Below are 21,620 nucleotides of genomic sequence, written 5' to 3' on the forward strand. Positions count from 1 at the left end.
GGATGAAGTGGAAGCTCGCGTCGGGGGTGCTGTGTGATAAGAAGGTGCCGCCCAAGCTTAAAGGCAAATTCTACAGGGTGGTAGTCCGTCCGGCCATGTTGTATGGAGCGGAGTGTTGGCCAGTTAAGAACTCCCACATCCAAAAAATGAAGGTGGCAGAAATGCGGATGTTGCGCTGGATGTGTGGGCTGACTAGAGGGAATAGAGTTCGGAATGAGACTATCCGGGAGAAGGTTGGTGTGACTCCAGTGGAGTGCAAGATGCGGGAAGCCCGATTGAGATGGTTCGGACACGTGAAGATGAGAGGCATGGATGCCCCGGTCCGTAGGTGTCAGAGGCTAGCGTTGGATGGTCTTAGGCGGGGTAGGGGTAGGCCGAAGAAGTACTGGGGTGAGGTGATTAGGCGGGACATGGAGCAGTTACAGCTCACCGAGGACATGACCCTAGATAGGAAGGTCTGGAGGACGCGGCTTAGGGCAGAGGACTAGGGCCAGTTTGGGTCGCTAGTGTAGGGAATTACTTGGTGGGGGTTTTATGCCTGTTATGATTCCGTGTTCCATGTTTTATTACAAATCTGTGTGCTTTTATATGTTTTATATTACTTATGGGTGCCGTATTTATGATATGTAATCTTGTGCTGTGCTTTACTATATGTTTGTGTGGTATCTCGTGCCTTGAGCCGGGGGTCTATCGGAAACAGTCTTTCTACTTCTTTAGAGATAGAGGTATGGACTGCGTACATCTTACCCCCAGACCCCACTAGGTGGGAATACACTGGGTTTGTTGTTGTTTTTAATCTTTATTGAAAAGTCTTTAACATTTCATTTATTGATTCGCTCGCAAGACCATATACGAGGATTTAATATTTTAAATTTTCTTTCTAAAAAGAAGTATTTTTAGAAGTTGCACCAGAAGAGTGGAAGGGACCCGCGCAAGAGTTTTTTACTTTCAGACTATTTTGGGACAAGTTAAAAAGGAATGGTGGACATCGGGTATGATATGAAGACGGCAATTGTTCTAGACACCACATTCCATTACTTTCGTTCCATTCATGGTTCACAGTGGAAGAATAGGAATGCTTCGTAACCAATCATGACTGGAGAAGAACTCAAGGCTGAGAAGTGATGAGAAAAATCTATTTGCATGGGAAAAAAATCTCAAACATGTTTTTAAGAAAAGGAAATATATTTACCTAGGATTTGGATTTCCTTTCACAAATTTTTGCCCATATTTACGCCATCGGTAACCATCATTGAGTATATCCACTTCACTCCTAGTTTGAACGATGTGTCGTGGTTCACTATGAGACTTCATAGGTGGAGTCATGTCATCGCTCCTAGGTACTTCTTTCTTCCTGTCGCAAGGCAGTTGCAGAACTATCAACTCTTAGATAGTGTATAGACCTGAACAGTGACGACAAATAAAGAAGATCTTGACTTTCACATACCGTCTCTTTGAGTTCCGACCACCATTACTATCACCCTCATCTCCTGATTTAAGTGACTTTGGGACAGTATCTCGTGCGCTACCACCAGCCGATTCAACAGCCGCTGAAATGAGGCTCTCCAATGGTTCGATAGATTCACATGCTTGACCAAGTGCAGTAGATTTCTCACCTTCAGCTAATTATGTCACTAATTAAAATTTATAATTCCTACTTATCTAAACCAAACAAAGTAATTGACTAGGCCAATCTTGAATACCTTGTGGTGTGCCCATTAGCATGTCTGGTCGTCTCATTTCCGAAGGCACTACAACCTCAGGGGAGATTTGGGGACTATTTAGAGGTTTTGGATGTTCATGGTTTGTTATATACTGAATATTGGTAATATGCCCATCATGTGATCTCTCCACTTGCTTTTTTGCTAGACAATTGGAGTGTGTGCACTTGTAATAACTCCGAGTAAACATATTTCCTCTAACAAGTTTCTGACCATATTTTCTCCAGTTATATCCATCTTCAAATGGTTTTTCAGGTTCACTGAAGGGAGTGACTCCTTGATCAGATGGCAAATCCCTGACTCCTTCATCAGATGGCAAATCCTGGACACTCGTATCAGGGTTCCGCCTTGGTCGCAATTTATACATAGCATTCTCAGCCATTGTTGAATAAGTTACTCGTTCTTGATGAGATTGAGATACAACTTCTTCCATTTTTTTACTTTGTATTTGTGGTGAACAATCTGAAGCCGTTCCAACTACCAGGGAGATGTTCCCCTCTTTTACAGGAGAATCTGATTTACAAGATTTTATGTATGGTTCCTCCTTTGGTAGGACAGAAACTCGACTAGATTCTGATGCACCACCCTCACTCTCTGGACCCTTTTCCTGATGCACGTTTTCTGAATTTTCCTCTGGTACATTAGAAAGGGAACTATCTTTTTGATTGGATTGTGACACATCGATCTCTTTATCGACATTCCTCCTTGGCTGGCCTTCATTCAATACTCCTTGACATGTCGTAGGATGTGCACTTTCATCTCGATTACTTTGTGATACCTTTGCCAAAGCATCAGGGTTCGGTCTTTTATGTAGTTCATTAGAAACAACTTCAGCTGACATTGATTCACATGTTCCTTTCTCTTTCGACTCTGATCCGTTGATGACAGTGTCAGGGTCCTGTTTCTGCTTTAATTTTCTGGAGGAAATTTCATCCGTCATATCATCCTCAGATATGCCCATTCGGCCTGAAAGGAAGTATTTGAAGAAAAATCACCAAAGTATGATATTTAAAACAGGAACAAATGTATATAGGCATATGCAACATATGGATCCACTAATCCCAAAAATGCCATACACAAGTGAGTCTCCACTGTCTATTTAGAACATATTGAACATCAATTTTTTTAGAGTATGATAAACCAATGACATGCAAATAATTTTAGCATACAAAGACAGATATATTAGTCTGTCCCCAGGAGTTAGTTTAAGTGGCAAAGGTTGAGAGAATTCTGACTTGTGTCAAAGGTTCGAACCTTGTGCCATACGACTAACAAGGTATTCAAGTGGAGACGGTTATGCCCGAGTTTCAAAGGCTGCGGTTGGTGGCCACGGACGGATTTCTTGGTCATAAGAGAAAAAGGACAGATGTTATTTTACTGGAAAAGGATGATAGCACTTACTGAACTCAATCAAACAAGATGCAGAAAACAACTACGCCTCAGTCCCAAACACATAATATAGAAAAGGTATGGGAATTATAATAGGTATAGGTCGGGCTCTAGATTCTTTGTATCCATTTCGCTTCATTCAAGTCTTATTCATTATACAACAACAACAACATGCCAGTGTAATTGCACAGGTGGGGTCTGGGAGGGTAGTGTATACGCAGACCTTTGCCAGTACAAGGTAGAGAGTCTCAGTCACTACAGTACTAAATAATTTGTTTTTAGGGTAAATTAGGGATTAATAAAACAAATTCACATAAAAATACAAAACCTAACATAATGTAAGTGTAGCAACAATAAACCAACAACTAAGGCGTTGATTCCAGCTAGCCAGCATTGTAAATGTGAGTCTTTGCCAATTGTGATCTATTCTTTCTTCTTTTCGGAAACAAACTCTCTACCTTATCGAGGTAGTGGTAAGGTTTGCGTACACTTCACTCTCCCCAGACCTCACTTGTGGGATTTTACTGGGTATGTTGTTGTTGTTGTTGTTGTTGTTGTTTCTTCCTTCCCTCCCCATACCTCACTTGTGGGATTTTACTGGGTATGCTGTTGTTGTTGTTTCTTCTTTCTTTGGGATCAATTTTATTAAGTTCAATTCTTAAACAAAATTACACTGATTTTCAGAGTTTCTAGGGCTTCTGCAACAACTTCCTTTGTATATGATTTCAAGTTTCCTGTCTCCTTTTGACAATTGTGATCATCATATTAATGCACACAGAGACCTGGTGCATGACCGTCAACGTAGAAATATTTTCCTATGTGCTACACGTAGCACTGCTACTGGTACCCACCATACAAATGTGACCATATCTAATCTTGTCAAATTTGTATGAACGTTTTTTTTAATAAAGTGGAATTGAATCTAGATTGCATCTACCTCGACTATGACTAGATAGCTGCTACCTACCACCAGCACAGGGTACCGGGTAGCTCTGTCCATCAAGATTAGGCAGATGGAAAGAACTCGCATAGCGCTTTCTCTGTTGGGAGCATACATGCATTACATACATAATTCTATGAAATTCATCTTGGACATGTTAGGCCTCTATTCACTTACCCCTATAACATTGTTGGTCTCACAACTTTATCATAAAACTTTCCTTTCACTTTGTTAGATATCTTCATTGTTATAGCACTCGAGAGGTACTCCTCTACCTCAATCATCTTATTTCAGTTTTATGCATAATACCTTCATCTATCATGTCATTCCTGTGCAGATTCAGCTTAGACATCTCAGCTACAGGCTTTTAGCTTAGAGAATTTCACTCCTTTTATATTTTATTTTACTTCTACTTTTTCTTTTGTAGTTCGGCCCTTCCTAGAACCCCGCATATAGAGGGAGCTTTAGTGCACCGGGCTGCCCTTTACTTTTACTTTTTCTCTTCTTTTTTCACTTCATTTTCTTCTCCCTTCTACCTTTTGCGCCACGTCAACCAAAACACCTCCTCCGCCAGTACTGGTCTCTTTTTGTACTTGGAAAAGGCCACCAGTGAGAAAGGAACCGACTGCAAATCTTTCAAGCCACCGGTACCTGAAAGACTTGCTTTTCTAAAATAAATCTTTCCAACCCGTGCAAATCTGAGGGCTATAGATCCATTAGTACCAGTTTTAGGGGACTGCTAAGAGGCATTCCAACTCATTGAACGAGTCATCAGAAAGATCACCGGAACAAGGCGACAGAAAGTGGAAAACAAAAATCCTCAGCAAGATCCGTCACCACTGAAAATCTTAACTTAAAAAACATTGCATCAACCAATTTGGCTGGCAAATATGGATATCCTAATCCTTTGTATCCAGCAGAACCCGTTGCTGATTTTGTTAGATTCACCGATACGAAAGTTCAACATCCCGGTAGAAATCTCTATAACACCATGAAATAATATTTCAACAAAACATGGCGCAAGATATGTGACTAAACTTAAACTAAATCAATTAACAGACAATATATTCGATCCAAACAATCTCTGTCAAAAGGTGTTCATGATGAACAATGATCAGCACTCTGCTTTCATTAAAAATCACCTACTATTCTCTTCTACTTCCTCTTTATTTTTTGGTAACTATCATTTTCCATCACAACACCAAAATTAGTATTTCCGATCGCGGACTTTTACAGACATCACCACTAGTCCCCAGTAAAAGCGTTCACAGGACCTCTTAACAAAGCTAACACGTTCAATTGAAAAAAAAAGGACAAGTACAGAAGGATCTTTGTGTAGTATAGATTTCTTACATTAACATCCCAGTTCATAAAAAGATATCGATTAAAAGATGTGAAAGTGATTTAAAACTGTTACTTTGAATTAAATGGTGTGTAACAATATCATTACACATCAACATGTCTTTTTAAAATTGGTGAAATTTCCTTTTAAGGAGAGAGGTCATGTTATCTGAAGGGGCTAAAAAAATAAGTTGTTTAAACAAAATAGGACAGGGGAGTTATTAAAAACTATTGGAATCATACTTTTATTAGTAAGCCACGGTTAGATTAAAAATGTTGTTGAACTGTGAAACAAAAGCATAATAATTCGATTCAGTAAATTATCTTGTTTCAATGCCCATCAAATTCATGATTTATTTTATCATTTTTTTCCTCAAACGAAGAATTCTCCTTAGCTATTCTTTCCTAAGTTTTCCCTTTACCTAAATTCCACATCAACTGCACCTGAAACAGATGCCCGAGCCAGGGATGGCGAAAGCACTACTTGGTGAAATAGGTTCTTTTACAATCAATTTCACACCATCTGCTAGAGGTTGTAAAAATCCAAACAATTCCCACTACATCAAGACTCTTTGGACATTGCACAAAAGTCATTATTTTACGTTCAGCTAGGACTTAAAAAAGGCTGCTCCTAGCACAAGTGGTAGATTATTCCAAGTCTTTTTTTTTCCTAGTCACTCAATATATTACTATCAACATAACAATCAAAAGATATGAATTGAACGTCAAACTGATTATATGTATGATTATCCAAAATATTTAACACACTTTATAATCCAACACGGATTCAGAATTCTGTGGTAATTATCATGGATCACCAAAAAGAAAATGAATTAACAGCAGCATAGCAAAAAAAATAAAGAAACAATAGTACAGCATAACCACTAGAAAGTCGAGAATTTTCTCAAACATCAAATGAAATTACCAAAAAAGCCAAAAGAGGTGGAGAATTCACACCTTGTTGTGAGGCTGTTTTAGTTTGAATTATGGAAGAGATGTTGATTCAGCAGAATTGACTTTGGACCAACTACTTTTTTCTTAGCTCCTTACCACCAAGACGGGTGTGTATGTCTATGTCACTAATCTCTGTGTGTGTGTTTGGAGAACAACTACTCCAACCTTCTTTTTGGAATTAATTAACAAGAATTTTATAGAAGAAGAATTTGATCAATTCTTTTTTCTGTTGGTTCACGTGTGAGAGAATCAATGGAACTCAAAGGACATTAGATTTGATAAAGATTGTGATTTATTGAAAGAGAGAATCTGATTCCTATGTTGGACTTTCCCACTGTTACCCATTCCACATGTTGCACTTGTCCGTAATCAGATGTTTTATTTGTTGACTTTCTTTTTCTACTGTGTGCATCTTTTTCTTCTGTGTACATAGAAGTAGTTACCAGCACTAATATTCACATCAAATCAAATTATAGTAGTATTTAGTTATAATTAAAGGGGTAATTATAAGTAAAGGAGAGTTCAATGCACCAAATTGATATTATGTGCGGAGTTAGAAAAGAATCAGACTATAAAGACCTATTATATATTGTCTTACTTTACATTTCTGCAACAACTTATTTCTACACAAATCAAAAAATTACCAATTAGGCCATAGCTCTTCTTCAATATTTAATTATAAAGTGAGTTAAGTATAAGTTTATTAGTTTCTAGTTAAAATAATTGAGTATATGTATCAGATATATACTCTCTTCGTTTAAAAAAGAATGACCTACTTTTCTTTTTAATCCGTTTAAAAAAGAATAATCCTTTCTTTTTTTTTAACAATTTTTTAATTGTAACTTTTTACATGACATATTTAAAACCACAAGATTAAAAGATATTTTGGTACATTTGACATCTCTTTAGTTTAAGACCACAAGATTCAAAAGTTTAAGTATTTATTTTCTTAAACTCAGAACCAAGTTAAATTAAGTCATTCTTTTTAAAAACAGTCATTCTTTTTAAAAACAGAGGGAGTATTTATTTATTCAATATACATACAGGGTATAAGTGAACTTTTTGTATGTCCCAACTACGCTTGTTTATACTATTATTTTATTTTCCTTTATATCAACGATTTAACTTAGTTTGCTGTAAAATTATGGTAAAGCTGTGTTTACTTTTGTTCATTGGAATTTGATTAAGAAAGAACTGAATTATGTAAGGAAATAGTTGTTTCTGCAAATTATTTTCAAGTAAGCACAACAGTTACTTTAGAACTTGAAATAAACTACTGAAAAGTTTGTTTGAGAAGCAACTCAAGTGAACCAATTAGTGTTCCTTCTCTAAACGTGAAATACACATTTAAACACAACCCGAACCTGTTTTCTAATTTCACTTCCAAATACTCATTTTTCCATTTAAACTAAATATCATAAAATTGAAACATTGTGATCCCTCTTATATGATCGGAAAGGTAAAAGAGGGGTTGGAGGTTTTACCTCCAACTTAACGCAATAAATCTCCCACATAAAGTTGCAAAATGGAAGAGCAGACCTAGTCATCAACAGCTTGTTTTGTACACTCAGAATATAATGGAGGATAAGGAGGCACTTTAACTAACAGTTAAAGCACACTAAAAACACCAGACGTCATTTAGCATAGGCTAGAATCCAAGCCCAGTGTTCCAGTAACAGCCTTCAAAAATGTTTCAGATGTTGTTTCGCCTATAAGAATACTTTGGGGTAAAGAGCTCGTTATTTTGATATTGAATTTAGCTCCAATGGAAGGATCCCGTTGCTTGCTGCGTAAAATACAGCAATTGCAATCAAAAGAACGAGTATAACAATCCACAAGTTCAGACCTGCAAAGGTAAATGATATGTTAAATGACATAATTACGTAACTGTTAGAATAGGAACAAGAACAAGAATAAGTATATGCAATCCTACTTAGAATGAATAGGAACATGAATAGTATATAGGATCCTACTTGGTAAAGGATATTATTATAGTGTCGATAAATAGGGTTTCTATGTAATAACATAGATACACAATTCAATAATATTCTTCTCCAATATTTCCAATATTTCTCACACCAAAGCGAGGATAAAAACGGGTGTTCATCTTGGCGGATTCTGTTCTAGCTGCAACCTATTTGACAATAATAAAGATTTTATTTTTGAGAAATTTTATCAGAGTGATCACTCTGTGTAGAGACAGATTTAATAGAGGAGATTTTGAACATGGAGATTCAACTTGAAGATGATGTGACGAAGGTTGACACTCAATTATGTAGTCTCTTATGGCGCTCTATTGATTCCAAGTTGATGCCCTTGTTTCGCCCTTCCCAGACAGGTTATTCAATTTGGGGAAAGGCTCGTGCTTTATACACCAATGACATATCTCGTTTCTATGACGTGATATCTCAGATGACCAACTTAAAGAAACAAGAATCCGATATGTTTACTTGGGACGGTACAAACAGTCATGGAGGAATTTGAAATGTTGATGCCCATCACTAAGGACGAGGAAAAACAACAGGAGCACAAACGGATGTTGTTTCTAGTTCTTACACTTGCTGGACTTCCTACTAACCATGATTCAGTACGTGATCAGATTTTAGCTAGTCCTACTGTTCCTACAATTGATGAGTTATTCTCTCGTCTACTTCGCCTTGTCGCGCCTCCTAGTCACGAAGTAGCTTCATCACCCGCCATTGACTCCTCTGTTCTCGCATCTCAAACCATAGAGAAACGAACATATCAAGCTATGGAGAATCAGCGACGAACAGGTCATTTTAGAAAACCTCGACCTAAGTGCAGTTTTTGTCATAGGCTTGGACACACTAGTGACATGTTATATTTTGCATGGTCCACCACCCAGTTATGATCCTATTGCTCAAAAGAAATACAATGAGTTCCTTTAAAATCGCACGAGTAAGCAAATATCTCCACAAGTAGCCTCTATTGCTCATCATGATCGACCATTCAATAATGCTCAAATTGCTCCGACAGAATATGATGAGTTCCTACAGTGTCGAGCAAGTAAGCAGACATCTCCACAAGTAGCCTCGGTTGCTCAGTCTCAGTCTGATGCTTCAGTTGCTAGTAATTCTTTTGCTTATGTTTCACAATCTAGTACTATTGGATCATGGGTCATGGACTCGGGCGTTTCTGATCATATTCCGGGTAATAAATCACTTTATGTTTGATATTGTTAATTCACAATATTTTTTTGCTACTAATTTACCGATCCAAACAAAATCGAATTGGACAAGCCAAAACCCTATCTTTTTTCTTTCCAGACTCTGTCCTTTACGTCTCTGGTTATCGTTTTAATCTTGCATCCTTTAGTTATTTGACACGTACCCTACATTGTGGCATAACATTTTTTATATTTTTTTCCCATGCAAGCCCGCGGTACGGGACAGACAATTAGCATAGGACATGAATCACAAGGCCTCTATTGTCTTATCTCTGCAAATTCCTTCATAGCATGCTCCGTTACGAATTCTCTAGACCTAATTCACAAACGTTTGGGACATCCGAGTCTATCCAAGCTACAGAAAATGGTGCCTAACTTGTCTAGTTTATCCACATTAGATTGTGAGTCATGTCAACTTGAGAAACACACATGTGCTACATATTCACGTAGTACTGAGGGTCATTCAGAGTCCATTCGAATATTTGGGATCCTAGTCGAGTCAGTTCAACCATTGAATTTCGTTATTTTGTCAGTTTTATTGATGATTATTTAAGATGTACTGGGGGTTTTCTCAATGAAGGATCGTTCCGAGTTATTTTCTACATTCAAAATTTTTTTGTTGAAATACATAATCAATTCGGTGTTTCTATACATACTTTTCGTAGTTATAATGCCTTAGAATACTTATCGTCCCAGTTTCAGGAGTTTATGACTCACCAAGGAATTATTCACCCGACATCTTGTCCGTACGCCCCTCAAGTAGCATAAAGGAAGAATAGGCATCTCACTGAGACTGTTCGCACTCTTCTCATTGAACCCCATGTTCCGTAGCATTTTTAGGACGATGCGGTCCTTACATCTTGCTATTTAATTAATAGAATGCCCTCATCTTCTATTCAAAATCAAGTTCCACATTCCATATTGTTTCCTCAATCACATCTCTACTCTATCCCCCTTCGTGTCTTTGGAGTACATGCTTTGTCCATAACTTAGCCCTAGGAAAAGATAAATTGGCCCCCGATGCTCTCAAATGTATCTTTCTTGATTACTCTCAAATTCAAAAAGGACATCGTTGTTGTTCACCTGATCTTCATCGATACTTATGTCCGCCGATGTCACATTCTTTAAATCCCAACCTTACGATACAACTTTTAATCACCCTGATACCTCTGAGATCTAACCCATACCTCAAGTCTTACCTGCACGAACTTTTGAGGAATCAACAGTTACTTCTACATCTCCAGTCCTAGTGCCACCACTTCTAACTTATCATCGTCGTCTGTGTACAGCATTAGTCCCAAATGATTCATGTCATGCGCTGAAACAAGCTCCAACTGCGAACTTGCCTTCTCCTAGCCAGGCAATTGCACTTCTAAAAGGTATACAATCCACTCAAAATGCTAACCCACATTATACTTTCTTGAGTTGTTATCATCTACCATCACCCCATTATGCATTGTATCATTTTTGCCCTTTATTTTCATCTCTAAGACTAAGACTACAACTGAAGCACTTTCTCATCCTCAATAGAGCGAGCCTGTGATTGATGACATGTCTGCTTTACATATGAGCGGTACTTGAGAGCTTGTTTCCCTTCCTGTAAGTATTGTTGGTTGTCGTTGGGTTTATGCAGTCAAAGTTGGTCCAGATGGCCAGCTAGATCGACTTAAGGCTCGCCTTGTTACCAAAGGGCATACTCACATATTTGGCTAGATTATAGTAACATTTTCTCTCCCGTGGCTAAATAGCATTTGTCCGGTTTTTTTTATCAATAGTTGTCGTTCGTCATTGGCCTCTTCATCATTGGACATTAAGATGTTTCTCTGTAGGTGATTTTGAGGAAGAAGTTTATATAGAGCAACCACCTGGTTTTGTTGCTAGGGGGAACCTAGTAGCCTTGTATGCCAATTGCGGATTTGAAAACAGTCTCTTCGAGCCTGGTTTGGGAAGTTCATCACACTAATTCAAGAGTTTGGAATGACTCGTAGTGGAGCCGATCACTCTATTTTCTATTTGACATTTTGCACCAAATCTGTGTATTTATTTGGTAGTTTACGTTGACTATATCATTATCACCGGCAATGATCAAGATGTTATCACTAATTTGAAGCAACATCTCTTTCAGCATTTCCAGACTAAACACCTCAACAGACTGAAGTATTTTCTAGGCATTAAGGTTGCTCAATCCAGATCAGATATTGTTATTTCTCAACGCAAGTATACCTAAATACATTCTTGAAGAGACAGGAATGATGGGATGTAGCCCATTAACACTCCTATGAATCCGGATGTTAAAATCCTGCCAGGACAAGGGGAGCCACTCAGTGACTAAACCTGACATCTCTTTTCCTGTGAGTGTTATAAGTCAGTTTATGACTTCCCCTGCGATAGTCATTGAGTGTAGTTGTTCATATTTAGCAATATATAAAGTCAGCTCCAGGTAAAGAACTACTCTTCAAGGATCGAGGCCATAAGCATATCATTAGATATACAGACGTTGATTGGGGATGATCACCCTCTGATAGACGTTCTACATCTGAAGGTAATTTGATATCCTGGAAAAATAAGAACCAGTGTCGTTGTTCGATCTAGTGCAGAAGCAGAATATCGAGCAATGAATGTAGCAACTTATGATCTAGTTTGGATCAAACATTTGTTGAGAGAACTAAAATTTGGAGAAACCGGTCAGAAGGAAGAATTTGTGTGTGATAATCAACTGTCCCTTCATATTGCATCAAATCCCTTGTTTCATGAGAGGACTAGGCACATTGACATTGATTGTCACTTTGTTAGAGAAAAGATACTCTCGGGAGATATTGCAACAAAATTTGCAAAGTCAAGTAATCAACTTGCAGATATCTTCGCCAAATCCCTCATCGATCGTCGCATTAATTACATTTGTAATAAGCTAGGCACATATGACTCGTATGCACGAGCTTGGGTGGGAGTGTTAGAATAGGAATAGGAACAAGAATAGGTATATACAATCCTACTTAGAATAAAAATAGGAACATGAATAGTATATAGAATCCTACTTGGTAAAGGATTGTATTATAGTTTCTATAAATAGGGTCTCTATGTAATAATGTAGATACACAATTCAATAATACTTTTCTCCAATATTTCTCATAATAACAATAGTCGATTACGCATATGTGCAAAGCATGGCATTTGATAGCAATACTAGAAAGAGATTTGTTTGCAGTACAATCGCTATCAGCCAGTTGGACAAAATGATACAGATTAATATAGGTAATAGTGACGGCCAAACTCAAATAAACTGAAATGCTAACAAAGAAAATTCCTCACACACGTATATTTGCAGCAGTTTCCTACTAGTTCATGTCATCAGTAATATATTATTTTTTCTTACATGACGATCGAGTTAAAACAAAACTAATCAGGATCAATAACAGAAACGTACAAACTACAAACATTAGGCTCATTTTCAGGACTCAGCTGGCTCCCTGCTAGCAACCACCGCATGTAAACTAGCTACCCTACCATCATATTTGTAATTTTGATCAAATTAAATACTCACCACTTTTCTTCTCTTCCTTTATAACTGTCACCCTCACTCTTGAATCCATGGAGGCAGAAAGCAAGGCCCTGAAGAAAGATTTTTTTTTTTTTTAGAATTGTTTGTGTTGACTGCAGGCTTTTACAGTTACTACCAGGAGCATGAAAAACATTTAGGACCTCGAATCTTCTGAGAACTTCAATGTTGTTACCAGACCAAGATGAGCCTTTTTTACCACATTTTGCACTTGTAAATTGTTGGAAGACACTATCAGAACATCTCCCTCAATTGTTCCTCTGCAAAGGAAAATGAAATACAGGAAGCATCAAGTTCCTAAGAACATATCTATGGAACATCACTACTACTTCTGCAATTCAATATTATAAGATGTCAACAAGATGGTGGTAGTTTCATGTGGATCATCATTTATGATATGAACTTACGGAAAATCTCCTGAAAGATTTACAACCTAAATGTAATTTTTTTAATAAACATATTAGCTGGAGAAACTAAAATTGATTCAGTAGTCCCGCAGAACAATTCGTGATGTCTCTTAAGCAACAAGCTAACAATCTGACATCTTACTATGAAACTTGCTAGCTTTCTCAGCGTCTTCAACGATACAGACCTAATCATATACAAGAGCAAGCATCTTGAAAATAAGTTCCATCAAAAGTCAATCAACCACTTATTTTTTATTGATGTTGGTGTCCAGACAGTTACCTACAACCCACAAGCACAGGTGGTCGAGTAAACTTGCTCACCAAGGTTAGCAGGTGGACCCATACTAAGTATTATTGCTACTGATATAAAAGCCGGAAGGAGGGGAGCTAGGGGTCGTCTTATTTAGGAGGGAACTTGGATAATTTGGACTACACTTTTAGGTTCTCATTGGTTTGATCTTTTACTGCATGTTTTAACCTCAAGACATTTTATAAATCAAATCAAGTTTCCTGTTTTTCCAAATGCTCTAATTTTGAGGCTGAGACCTTACAACAAACTATTAGCACAGGCCTACAACCACTAATGTTATATCTAAACTTCAAAGCTGGAATCTCCAGGTGTGCTATACCTATGCATCAACCTCTCCACCATCCCCTTTGGGACAAGTGAACTAGTTGTTTCTCATCTTAGATTATAAATTTGTTAAAAATAAATGAGCTGCTTTGGTAAAAAAGTGCTCACACTCTTTGAAGGGCAGCACTACGTTTAGCACATTATATAAACGGACTTTACAACTTTAAGAACGTTCAGCTATATGGAGAGATCCGTGGTGCAATGACATATGGTGATTATAGACATTCGTAGAAGAGAAATCAACAAAGGGTCTCACATTGCCAGAAGCTTTCCATTGGGTGAAAGATTGAAGGCACAAATAGGATCACGAACAACACGCTTTGACTTTATCCTCTTCCATGTAGTAGTATTCCACTTTGAAATACTTCCACCTTGATCTTTGCAAATACAAGAATACAGGGTTAATTTTTCATACATGCCAAGTGAAGCACTATCTAAAATTAGGTAATTCAGATAAAGCTCCAGTGTGGCATATCCACCTTGCATTGTGGTGATGTATAGAACCTGATTCTCATCGTTACTTGGTGAGAATCTACAATAGCCAAAAATCTCATCCTGGGTACAGAAGACACTTCTTGTCAGATAACTAACGCAACACAGTAAAATTGGGTTATATGCCCACACAACTACCTTAAATTGGGAGAATACAAAAATCCACATGTATGATGTAAATACTCTTATCTTATATTAAAAATAAGAATCCACATGTATGATGTAACTACTCTTACCTTATTAAAAATAAGAATCCACGTGTAAGCGAGAATCAGCTTATATAAAGCCAATTGACAGGAGAAACGGAGCATTTAAAAATAAATCTACTCTGCTTTTTGAGTAGTCTTAGTGTTAATTAAATCGGAAAATTGACATCATTTTTTCCGTTCTTTTGGTAGGGAAAAAGTGGAAGACAACACACACAGCATCTTCCAGCATTTAAAAGCCATTCATAGATATTCTTACATTTTCCTTCATCAAAGAAGCTACAGATGTTGATATTGAGACATCCCAAATCCGACAAGGGCCGCTTCCAACAGATGCAAGAAATTTTCCATCAGGGCTGCATATACAACCGAAAACATTTGAGTCGAAATCCATCTACCATAAAACATATTGCTTGTAGTGCTTAAACTGAAATTGGGCAATGCTATGAACCTGAAGTCTAGATCCTTCACAGAAGCATGAGCATTAGCCTGATCAAGAATATTTTCCATGCTAGGCCACTTGTAAACCCTCAACTTGCCTTCCTGTACTGCACCAAAAATCAATAATCAAGATATTTATAATTTACCCACACAAACAAGGTGATGTAATTCCATATTTCAGTCTTTAAACAAGGACAGCAAGAAAGAAGCAAAAGCTGCCTCCTTGATCTAACAAATCAATCACGTCTCAATCCGAAACTAGATGTAATAAATATTCTCCAAATCAAACTTGACAAAAACATAAGGAATCTTTGGGGATGGAATGACGGACTGTTCAGCATGATTATGTAGCCTAAAATTACACAATCAAAACCACGAAGTATTATGGTCATCATTGTTCTGCAGGCTCACATTACACTTTACAGTCAGAAGAAACTGATCTTAAATGTCCCATCCACAAATTATCAAACATTACCGGCAATTACATAGTCACGGAGGGATGATGTATAAACTTGGTCACACTCAGAAATAGCTAATAACTTTTGTCAATTCCAAAATCCTTCTTTAACTCCAGAGTCAAAAAGAAATAGCAAGCGTAGAATGAGAGGGTGGCGGGAAAAAACTAGCATGGAAGTTCATATTTCCTGATGGAAATATATTCCTTTCTTTAGTTATTTATTACTCCCTCCGTTTCATTACTTGGCCCTATACCAAAAATAAATGTTCCATTTTACTTGTCCATTTTAGCAAATCTAGAAAGTTTTATTACGTTCTTCCACATACTACCCTTAGTACTAAATAACTTCCTAGTGTTCAAATTTAGAGGTCCAAAGCATAATTAATAAGGTTAGTTTAGTTAAACACTCCTCCAATTAAAGCTATCTTAAGAGGGGTGCTAGGTCAACCTGGCCCAAGTAATATGAAACGGAGGGAAAAGCATCTAAGGAAAAACTTCTTACACTGTGTGCTATGAAGAGATACTAAGAAAATTCTTAGAATTGAAGAGACTTCTTTTAAGTTTTCCTTTTACTTTGCTATTAATTGCCTTCAACTGTTAATTATTTCTGAAAGAGTTTAAGTTGTTCTGGCATTTTTCTTACAATAAAGAATTAAAATCTGAAAAGGAGAAACCCACATGGGCTCTAAAGGTAAGGTAACAGTGTGGAATCCAGAACATGAGTCAAACATAGCCACTAGATATTCGTAACTAAGACTGATCAAATCTTTATGCCAAAGAATCAGGCTATAATCCTGAGTTTACTCCCTTCATTTCAACATAAAATTATAAATTGTGGGGCAGAACAAGATTTCAGAAAGGAAAACAACCCCCTTTAAAGAGCACTTTCAGTAACCTTTACAGATTAATGCAGGGAAAATATGTGTGCCACCACCAGCATTCCTTTGGTAATTAGTGATGCTTAGTAGCGGTGCCATAATTCGTACTCAGACTATCTCCTCCTTTTCCATTACATACAATCTAACTCATAACATACAAGAATATTTTAGAGGGTAAAATAAATAAAGACCGTGTTTCCTGGTTATGTTTTTAAGGAACACTTCATCCCACCTTAAGCAAAATACAAGAATAACCGAATCATACAAAAATGGCCTTCTAAAATGTTACATACACAATGAACAACACAGTAGTGCCTTCACGTTGAACAGTTTTCATTCAATGGCAAGCAACAACCATACTTTCATTTCAACCTGAAATAGTTTAAGGGAAGATATCTACCTCACCGCCAACAGCAAGTAAAGAACCGTCATTGTTAAAAGCTAGCGCTAATTGTTGTCCAACATCCTCCAATGGCTCAAGTACTCTCTCAGATGATTTCAGACCCAATGCACGATTTTCAGCTCTCTGAATATCCCAGTCAAACCATCTACACAGGTAGCACACTGATCAGCTGCTTACCCAAGCTAACTCGCTAAAAGTACAAACAAAAGTTCCAAGCATAATTACAGCAAGTGGTCTACTGTGGTCTGTGGACGAAGCTGCTAAAGCAACTAACCAGATAGAGGATTGAATAATCACAGAAATGAACAATTTCAAAAGAAGTTGTAGACCTGATGTCAAGTGATAGCACTTTAGCCTTAACTATATAAGCCAACAAATGTTCTATCAACAACTACACGCTCCCCTTAGCCCATGCCACCACCCACAAGTCACAAGGTGAAGGGTGAAAGGAATGAAGAGAATACTAAACATGAACAGTAATCTAAGATGAAGAGAATACTCAACATGAACAGTAATCTGAGCCTTCAAAGTAGATCCCATCGCACAAACTTTACCTGCAGCTTTTTGGCAATGAACATATAAGACCGTCTCCACCTGGATGTACTGCCATCCTATAAGGAAGATCACCGCCAGTTCCTAACCTAGCCACCTTCGACAGAACACACATTTTTAGTCAAACTGATCCAAGGAAGTGACAAAGATAATTTCTCATGTTCTTCTAATGTTTAAGGAAAACAAAAGTGAAGAGCATACATGGCAATGGAATTGAAGTTAACTGACCAATCATAACACTCACTGATATATTGTTACCTTTGGATGTACTTAATAGTTTTAGCGAAGGCTCTTATTAAAAAGGAATAGTTTTATTAAGCTTAGAACATCTGAAAATGTAAATCTATAAGCATCAGAAGGAACCAGGTCTGACAAAGATAACGTGCTGCAATGAAAATAGCAAATCTGATGTAGTCAACCCATTCGAGCCCCTCTCATCCTTCAGCAAGCAGGATTTCGGATTCACCAAGAATTTCCCCAAGACAAAAGATAATTTTAATGCTCAGAAATGGTTTAATCATGTATCCCCTCCAACTCAATTTATATGGAGGGGCTTGATTCAGAACGAAGTTTAAGGTATTCATTTTGACTCATGTATCATACTAGTGGCTGTTGAAGAAAATAGTAAGCTAATGATTGAAAAGTTAATTTGAATAAAAAAAACATCAAATGAAAGTGTAGAATTCAAAAAAATAATTAGTTGCTTCAGATTCTCGTAAGTTGTGATTCTTGTGGAAGCTTGATAGAAATAGAATAGTGTCAAACATGTTCAAATGTTTCAAAAAGGAAATCCAACAACATAACCAGTGTAAACCCACTAGTGGGATCTGGACAGGGTAGACTGTAGAGTGTAAGGAGACTTTAATCGAGGTAGAGAGGTTGTTTCCAATAGACCATTGACTTAATGAAAGAACAGTACAAAGCATTAAAAGAAAAACGGAATTGCAGAAGCTATGTCTAACTACTATAGAAAGCATGTTTCAAAAAATAAATAATATCACGTAAATAAATAGAGGGAGTAGCTCATTAAGCCACATAATCATGCATGTTTAAAAGTACAAGTTGACTATAATACATATTGATTCCATAACTTCTATAGCTATACATCAGGCCTATGGACCCAAGAAATGAGCAAAAACTAATCCTTTGCTAAGTTATAACTTGTTCAGCCAAGCTTTTGGGAGGCAAAAAGTGCTTACTTTAAAAAGCGAGGTGTTTGGCCAAGTTTTTGGGAAAAATAAGTATTTCTGGAGGTACCAAAAACTGCTTTTCAGAAGCTAAGAAAATAGCTTTTTCCTAAAAGTGCTTTTTTCCTAGAAAAAATATAATTAAAGTACTTCTAACAAGTTTGGTCAAACACTAATTGTTCATCAAAAGTGCTTTATGAAACACAAATTGCTTTATGAAACACAAACTGCTTCTAACCAAAAGCACTTTTCAAAATAAGCAGATTTCAGAAGCTTGGCCAGATAAGCTACTATTAGTTTCCATTAGCTTGATCAGTCATTTGATCTCTTGAAAACTAAAGCCATCAGGAATTTCAAAATAGGGACTGAGCTGGACCTCAGCTTGTAGAAGATCAACCACAAGACGAAGGAATGAATCTAACCGAACTTTCAAAAGAGGACAAAAATTGCATGTATAATAAGCACAAACACAAACACAAAACAATTCAGTTTGCATAAAATCACTAGAAATGGAATCATAACATGGAAGATTCATGACTTACGGGTTCATCAGAGAGGACATTAGAATCAAAATGGAATTGAGCAACAATGAGAGCGTTACGAATACCGCTATTTCCTTCTCCACCGCCTCCGGCAAGGACAACATAACTTTCCGATGACGATGATTTCTCGACGCCGTCGTCCTTATCATCATCAGTGGCCGGCGGCGGTTCGACTGCAGATCTGAGGGCGCTCGGTGGGACCCAACCGGCACCGTAAATAGGGACGCCATAGTTCTTCGAATTTCCGGAATCAGCCATCTTGGGTCACTGTGATCCAGAAATTGAGATGTGTATTTTGTTCCTCTTGTGTTTTCTTCAGTCAAATGCTACTGTATATCTGTGTAATACTTCAACGGAACCGGTTCACTGAGATTCTAAAACCGGTTTAAAGGGTAGAGCCGATTTTCTCCGTTTAAAAAAGTGGAAAAGGACAAAAAATATCCGCTCGCTAAAAAATATTCCCACTAAATAGACACTGCACTTTGATCAGTCACTAAACTAATTCTATTTTATAACCAATGATTATTTTGTATGCTAGTTACTACTCATTTTTTTCCTCCTTTTTTTTAAAAAATCTAGTTTATTTTATTTTTTTAATTTTACTGCTTTTTTTATGTTCTATTTTTTAAATAATTTGATGTTTCATTCTATTATAAAAAAATTGCTTTTCTTTTGTGTTTTTTCACTGTTTTATACTCTTTATTTTGCAGCTTTTTTAAAAAAAAAAAAATCTATTCCTTTTTTGAAATTAGCATAACCACAATTGTTGTATATTGGAACATACATTATGTATATTTATGGAATGATGACATTGACTATTAAAAAAGCTATGTGAAAGCTTTACTATAGTAAATTTTATTTGAGCAAAGTAATTACATAGAATTTTGAGGAGCAGATAATATAACTCAAACTCAAAATGGAAAACCTAGCTCTAACTTTTTAGCAGTTCAATTGCAATTCCCCAAATTCAAAAATTAACCCCCAATATTATTGCAAGTCCAAAAGAGGAACAATAAATAAAACAAGTCAAACATCAAAAAGAAAATAGATATACACATTCTATATAATTTTTAACTACAATTATTATTTAGATACATATTTTATACGACTCTATATAGTTTCTACATGCCTTCTAAAAATGTATCAATCTAGTATAGGAGAGTATCAATTGGGTATATGGACACTGTAAATGTATCAATGTAGTATAAAAGTGTATTAATATGGTATAAAAGAGTATCAATTGAGTATAAGGACTGCATGTGCTTGCATAAAATTTTCTTTCTTTTTTTAAAAAAGTGTATCAATGTAGTATAAAAGTGTATCAATATGATATAAAATATATCAATTGAGTATAGAGACTGCATGTGTCCGATTGGACCAAATGGCTAAAAAAGGGAATTAAATTTGGCTGACTTGCTACAGTTGTCCACCTTTTCAAATTATGGGTCATTTTTTTTTAAAATGGCCAACCCATGTCCTTTTCTCTTAAAAAAAATCATGAATTACCTGTTAAAATTAGGGTCGTTTAAAATCGACGGTAACCGTTAAGCCAATTGGCTTATTGATAATGGGTTATCGGATTAATTATTGAAAAAAAGATTAAAATTTTATAATTAATAATTTATTGGTGCGGGAGCGGATTACTCAATTTTATAAAAATTCAAATAATATTAAAATTTTGATTTTTCTGTCCATCTAGTAATTAAAAATATTTCTACATACATTTTAGGTCTATAAAAAAATTCTTATTTGATTCTATGTTTTAACCTATTAAATAACTGAACGAACAAAACTCAAGAAGGCTAAAAGATTAATAAATAGATCAATCGTAGCATACAAATAACTTAATCAGAGAAGAAATGGAGGAACTATCAATAATCGCTCGATATTTCATTGTCTCTTAAATTTATCCATTATACCATCCGATAACCATCCGTTAATTGCTAATCTAATATCGAACCAACTGTTATCTTATTGGGTGGCAAGCGGGTTAGTATATTTAAAAGCCGATAACCAATAAGCCGAATCGCTAAGCATAATTATCCAACCGATCCAATCGATAAGCAGCCCTAGTTAAAATTAGAGTAAACTATGCCCTATTTGGCGATGAAAATTATAATTTTTCGGATTTGGAGTTGAAGTTAAAGTTGGAGTTGGAGTTGTTTTTGGCCATGAATATAAATTAAAGTTGTTTTTGAAATTTTATGAAAGAAGTAGGAGTGAAAAAAAGTGAAAACAAGTTTTTTCATGGCCAAACATCTATGGTTTTCACTTTTTTTACTAAAGTGAAATAATTTTTTCGAAAAAAAGTAAAAACTTTTCATGGCCAAATG

General features: G+C 36.5%; 2 protein-coding genes across 4 annotated transcripts in view; both read right to left on the minus strand.

Moving 5' to 3' along the window:
• The window catches only part of LOC107878147 (probable WRKY transcription factor 20), a 12,373-nt gene extending 6,138 nt beyond the window's left edge, over window positions 1–6,235 (minus strand). Inside the window, exons 1-4 of one of the 3 annotated variants that reach the window (XM_016725052.2) lie at window positions 4,228–6,235; window positions 1,704–2,687; window positions 1,448–1,622; window positions 1,193–1,354 (exon numbers count right to left, since the gene is read on the minus strand). In XM_016725052.2, coding sequence (XP_016580538.1) covers window positions 1,193–1,354; window positions 1,448–1,622; window positions 1,704–2,682 — 1,316 coding nt within the window. In that variant the 5' untranslated portion in view covers window positions 2,683–2,687; window positions 4,228–6,235. Of the gene's footprint in view, window positions 1–1,192; window positions 1,355–1,447; window positions 1,623–1,703; window positions 2,688–2,975; window positions 3,078–4,227 lie in introns of those variants that run through there. The other 2 variants (XM_047415268.1, XM_047415269.1) reach the window with 2 other exon arrangements.
• Window positions 6,236–7,560: 1,325 nt separating this feature from the next.
• Window positions 7,561–19,787, minus strand: LOC107878146 (SEC12-like protein 2). The gene is made up of 10 exons (XM_016725047.2): window positions 19,288–19,787; window positions 17,561–17,655; window positions 17,004–17,151; window positions 15,279–15,370; window positions 15,087–15,183; window positions 14,609–14,684; window positions 14,386–14,506; window positions 13,232–13,348; window positions 13,074–13,141; window positions 7,561–8,191 (listed from the first exon to the last, which is right to left on the minus strand). Exons 1-10 carry the CDS (start codon window positions 19,543–19,545, stop codon window positions 8,085–8,087), a joined length of 1,179 nt encoding a protein of 392 aa, XP_016580533.1. The 5' UTR covers window positions 19,546–19,787; the 3' UTR covers window positions 7,561–8,084.
• Window positions 19,788–21,620: the final 1,833 nt, after the last annotated feature.

This window comes from Capsicum annuum, chromosome 7 (genome assembly GCF_002878395.1).
Source record: "Capsicum annuum cultivar UCD-10X-F1 chromosome 7, UCD10Xv1.1, whole genome shotgun sequence".
Taxonomy (NCBI): domain Eukaryota; kingdom Viridiplantae; phylum Streptophyta; class Magnoliopsida; order Solanales; family Solanaceae; genus Capsicum; species Capsicum annuum.

Excerpts from the sequence above, each read along its gene's own strand:
- LOC107878146 (XM_016725047.2), bottom strand. The coding sequence starts at position 19,545 with ATGGCTGATTCCGGAAATTCGAAGAACTATGGCGTCCCTATTTACGGT. Across the intron at positions 15,184-15,278 it reads GTGAAGGATCTAGACTTCAG|CCCTGATGGAAAATTTCTTG; the intron begins GTTCATAGCATT and ends TTGTATATGCAG. Across the intron at positions 14,507-14,608 it reads ATACATCACCACAATGCAAG|ATCAAGGTGGAAGTATTTCA; the intron begins GTGGATATGCCA and ends GTATTTGCAAAG.